At 41.1% G+C, this 5,639-nt stretch overlaps 1 protein-coding gene across 1 annotated transcript in view; it reads left to right on the forward strand.

Annotated features, from left to right (window-relative positions):
- The window catches only part of LOC107689554 (transmembrane protein 222-like), a 25,806-nt gene that overhangs the window by 11,106 nt on the left and 9,061 nt on the right, over positions 1–5,639 (forward strand). The window contains exon 4 of the mRNA XM_016487576.1: positions 111–241. Within this exon, the coding sequence (XP_016343062.1) occupies positions 111–241 (131 nt within the window). The remainder of the gene's footprint in view (positions 1–110; positions 242–5,639) is intronic.

The raw sequence follows: 5,639 nt of genomic DNA on the forward strand, positions 1-5,639 counted from the left end.
TCAGATAGGAGCTGCACTTGCATGCCCGAGAGGCGTTTCAAAGATGTGATATGACTTGCCTTAAAGGGACTTCGTTATATTCTGACAAATTATCTCCGTTTTCTCTCCAGCACAACCTTTGCTGTGACAACTGTCACTCGCATGTTGCCATGGCACTGAACCTGATGCGCTATGACAACAGCACCTCGTGGAATATGGTGAAGCTCTGCCTGCTCTCACTCATTCATGGCAAACACGTCAGGTGAGACCAACAGAGCTGTGCACATTCACACCGCTGCTTTTACATGTACTTCTGCATGTGTTTGAGCTTTGATCCGATTTCTAAGTTTGAAAATCTTTTGTTGGTGGAATTTGTTCACAAGAGGGCTTTTCACACTTGAAATAGTTAAGTCAGTGTCATACTAAATCCAGGGTAAACAGAATCCTAGTTTATCTTGCGTCACGTTTAATATTGCACATCATTTACCTGTGGTTAAAGGGACAGTTCACCCAGAAATGAAAATTGCCCCACGATTTACTCACCTTCAAGCCATCCTAAGTGTATATGACTCCCACAGTGTATTAATGCACAGACATGTGTTTCCACATCTCACTGAGAGAAGATGCGGGAAAAGTCCTTTCTCTCATTTGTTCCTTTCCCCCTCCCCCATCCTTCCCTTCACTCAGAATGGTCAGTAGCATAATATAATGTTCTACATGAATGCAAGTGATATTCACAGTCATGTTTGGCATTGTTTGAATTGTCTCAGTGAGACTGGTACAATGGTCTCAATCAGTGTTCGAACTATACCGTGGACTTTGGGGGAGCCCACTTTTTTTTTTTATAACGGGGGAGAGGGTGGGGGTGGGGTTGCACTGCTTGCGCGTGCCTCAAAAGAGGGCTTACAATGACTTACAAAGATACATAACTTGCTTTATGCAAGCACTATATAGGATAAATCACTATACAGGATTTACCCTATTATACTTTATCAACACGAATTGATAGGTGAAACAACAAACAGCCACCCACAAATAGTCTATAAACAAAGCATCAGGCTGTCTTTGACCCTATTCGCACGGGATTAGTATTATCTGGGGACCTTGTGTGATTTTGAAATAACCCCAAAGAGAAACCAATATAGTTTCGTGCCCTGTGACATTTACATTTCACCAGGTTAAAATAATATCTCAAGCTTTATGCTTGATTTATTTGTAACACATTAACCTCAAAACCTTTTCAGCTTTTTCTTTCTACAAATTGTATGGTGTAGCGATATAACAGCACCCAAAATACTATCAAACACTCCAACGCAGCTCCATTCTTCGCGAAAGATGGATAAAAAAGCGCACCGGAAACAAAAACCTCGAAAAATGATATACGACCCTCCAAATGCTGGCCAAATCACAGAGATGGCCGATTCGCACGGGATTAAGATCACAGACAACCTCCGCAATTATTACAACCGAGCTCCCCCTAGCTCCCCCGTAGTTCGCACCCTGGTCTCAATCTTACATGAAGCAGACTAAAAAGGTGATAAAGATCCTAAGAGTTTAGAGATATTTTGTCCTTTCCCGGTGTCTTTAATGCAAATTACCATCTGTCCCCAAAAGGTGTAAACTCTCCACGTCTAGGCCTTGATCAATGCAAATTCCAATCATTAGTTCCTGTTTCCATTTGGAGGATGTTTGTCTTGGTCTGAGTACTTAAGGAACTGTTGCGAGAAGATCAGCGCGCTTCTGTAGTCAGATGAGCCTGTAGTGTGGAGTGTGACCATAGACTCCATACTGTTTTTTTTTTTTTAAGTCAGGTATGCATCTTTTACTCCTAGATTTATCTTTGAGAATTTGATGTCTTGTATTGATTTGATTTGATATCTCTGAATTGACTATGTAATTGGCACACTACATATTTACCTGACTAATAATAAATTGTCACATTTGATATTATTCTGACTTATCTACTTATTATCTCAAGTAGATTAAGTGAAGGAGTATGTTTCTGCAAATCTGCGTCCAGGGTTAAGTACATAATAGATCTCAGGATATGGAGAATGCTAAGAGTTTAGAGATATTTTGTCCTTTCCCGGTGTCTTTAATGCAAATTACCATCTGTCCCCAAAAGGTGTAAACTCTCCACGTCTAGGCCTTGATCAATGCAAATTCCAATCATTAGTTCCTGTTTCCATTTGGAGGATGTTTGTCTTGGTCTGAGTACTTAAGGAACTGTTGCGAGAAGATCAGCGCGCTTCTGTAGTCAGATGAGCCTGTAGTGTGGAGTGTGACCATAGACTCCATACTGTTTTTTTTTTTTTAAGTCAGGTATGCATCTTTTACTCCTAGATTTATCTTTGAGAATTTGATGTCTTGTATTGATTTGATTTGATATCTCTGAATGGACAATGTAATCGGCATAATACATTTATTATGAGTAAAATATAAAGTAAAGAGTTAACTAGAATAATCAAGTGTCAGAAGAAGAGGAATTAGTAATGGACAAACAACCAATTTGCATTTCAACCTAAATTCGAGGTCATAATAAAATGCAGACAGATTAGAATCAACTAATAGAAACTGAATTATTTGCGCACCGTAAAGACTGAACGTGCAGGAAACCTTCAGCCACCGTTGGATACCTTCATTGGGCTAATTGAGTGGACCTTACATATCCATCATAAAAAGTGCTCCACACGGCTCCGGGGGGTTAATAAAGGCCTTCTGAAGCGAATCGATGCGTTTGTGTAAGAAAAATATCCATATTTACAACTTTATAAACCGTAATCTCTACCTCGGTTTTTATGTCATGGTTCATTACAGTTTCGGTACAGCAGGGGAAAAAAATAAACTTTTTTTTTTATTATTAAACAGTGGTTTAATCAACAAATTGCTCTTTCTTTAAGTAAACTCAGTTATAATAAAAAATTTCTTAGGGATAAAAATCTACCTCGACTTATGCTTTAAACTATAGTGAGCCCTTTTACATTAGGCCTACTATAAGGTTACAGTTAACAACACAGCCCAAACTTAAATTTAATTATTTATTTTTAAATATAACAAGCAACACTCAACTTAAAGAAAATGTATGCAAACATCTAAATTGCGCATAATGCAGTTTTTAAATTAACTTTTGAATTATAAATATTCTATTTAGATTTATGTAAACATTAAATAATTAAGACATCCCTAACAGGTAAAGTAAAATATAATAGTCTAATATTTGGTGAAATGCTCTTCTCTAGACTTCATTTATAGCGCACTAACGAGCTGTGGACACTGATGACTGCCTGCGGCAAATTAAATGCTACGTGACATTTTGTTTACAAGCTGTTTTATTGCCGTCTTTCCGCGGTTGAAACACTGCTTGAGCGATTACATGAGGCGTGAGATGTTCATTCATGTTTATTTTGTGTTAAAACTAGTAGTAAAGAGGAAGAGACGATCACTCTGCCGTTTGAACTGAGGCGTTTATACAGCGATCTGTCGCTCGTGCCGCATCAAAGAGCGTCAAAACTGCATTTATTGTTTGAATTTCCTGAAAAAAGGACATAATTTGAAAGATGAGACTTTGTTTCTTATCAAAAGTAACAATATATAAAACTGGAAGTTTCATGAAGTTCTGCTCGTGCAGTAGTTAAAACAATGTAGGCCTATTTGTTTGGTACACACGAGTGTACCGAACCGAAAGACCCGTACCGAACATTTTCGTGTACCGTTTTGTGTACCGTTACACCCCTAGTGTTCATACACTGACAATTCATACTGTACATTCCTAAACTTGCATTCCAAAAATTATTATTTGCATATTAGCGGTGTCAGTGGCACTGATTGGACGAGCGCAGCATGCAACCTATTTACACAAAGGCTTATGCATGCACATCAACATATATAAATATATATTGTAGACTGTACTATCGAGTTTTTACTAAATAGACTTTTCGAAATATAAGGGTAAGAATAAAACAGTCTCTAAAAGTATCAGGGTTATCACAAAAAAATTTAAGCAGCATGTAACAACGTTCGTAGTTCGGGTGAACATTTAAACAAAACTTTAATAAAATAAACAAACACAAAATAGCACAAACAAAACCAAAACACAAAATAAAATCCAGGCCTGGTCCTCTCTCGTCTTGAGCGATTACATGAGGCGTGAGATGTTCATTCATGTTTATTTTATGTTAAAACTAGTAGTAAAGAGGAAGAGACGATCACTCTGCCGTTTGAACTGAGGCGTTTATACAGCGATCTGTTGCTCGTGCCGCATCAAAGAGCGTCAAAACTGCATTTATTGTTTGAATTTCCTGAAAAAAGGACATAATTTGAAAGATGAGACTTTGTTTCTTATCAAAAGTAACAATATATAAAACTGGAAGTTTCATGAAGTTCTGCTCGTGCAGTAGTTAAAACAATGTAGGCCTATTTGTTTGGTACACACGAGTGTACCGAACCGAAAGACCCGTACCGAACATTTTCGTGTACCGTTTTGTGTACCGTTACACCCCTAGTGTTCATACACTGACAATTCATACTGTACATTCCTAAACTTGCATTCCAAAAATTATTATTTGCATATTAGCGGTGTCAGTGGCACTGATTGGACGAGCGCAGCATGCAACCTATTTACACAAAGGCTTATGCATGCACATCAACATATATAAATATATATTGTAGACTGTACTATCGAGTTTTTACTAAATAGACTTTTCGAAATATAAGGGTAAGAATAAAACAGTCTCTAAAAGTATCAGGGTTATCACAAAAAAATTTAAGCAGCATGTAACAACGTTCGTAGTTCGGGTGAACATTTAAACAAAACTTTAATAAAATAAACAAACACAAAATAGCACAAACAAAACCAAAACACAAAATAAAATCCAGGCCTGGTCCTCTCTCGTCTTTCACTGTCGTGACTCTTCCTTTTATCCTTCCGGAGCTCCTCCGTGGGACTCGAGACCAGTGAGTGGTGCAGGTGTCGCTCATTATCACCCCCCCCCCCTCGTCACATACCCCCATCGCCCCTCGCAGGCTGGGGGGTACTCCCGAGACTGCGCTCCACTCCCCCACCCCCTCCGGGGGAGCCGATCACGGCGGCCGCGGCGTACCTGGGGGTAAGGACAGACAGACGAGGCGAGAGGAAAGGAGACGGAAGGATGAGGAGAGACAGATACGAGAGAGGGGAGAGAGGAAAAGAAAAAAAAAAAATGATCAGTCCGGTTCCCGGACACACTGCCACTTGGTCCTCATCCGGCTGAGAGGCTCTCACTCGCGGTGCCATGCGATGGTACTGGACATCGTTGGTGGACGGCCCACCGCTCCTCCGCCTCCTGGTGGACGGCGATGGCTCCTCCTGTTGAGGGCAGCCGGCAGCGAGTCCCCCGTTCCCTGCTCCTCCCCAATCATGGCGGACGGCAGCAGGCTCCGGCCTCCGGGCGAATGGCGCTGACTCCTCTGCTCCCTCTCGGACGGCAGCCACCCCTCCTCGACCCAGGAGCGCAGCAGCGAGCTCTCCGTCCCACCTAGTCTTCCATCGTTCCAGCACCACCGCCTCGGGCAGCCACCGGCGGTCTCTCCACTTGTTCCTGCTGCGTGATCTCCTCAGCACCGCAATCCCCCTCAGCAGCGAGGGCTCTCTGACAGCGTGTCCCTCCTTCCTCCCGGGTTTC

The sequence above is a fragment of the Sinocyclocheilus anshuiensis genome, unplaced genomic scaffold, assembly GCF_001515605.1.
Source record: "Sinocyclocheilus anshuiensis isolate Anshui unplaced genomic scaffold, SAMN03320099.WGS_v1.1 scaffold369, whole genome shotgun sequence".
NCBI classification, from domain to species: domain Eukaryota; kingdom Metazoa; phylum Chordata; class Actinopteri; order Cypriniformes; family Cyprinidae; genus Sinocyclocheilus; species Sinocyclocheilus anshuiensis.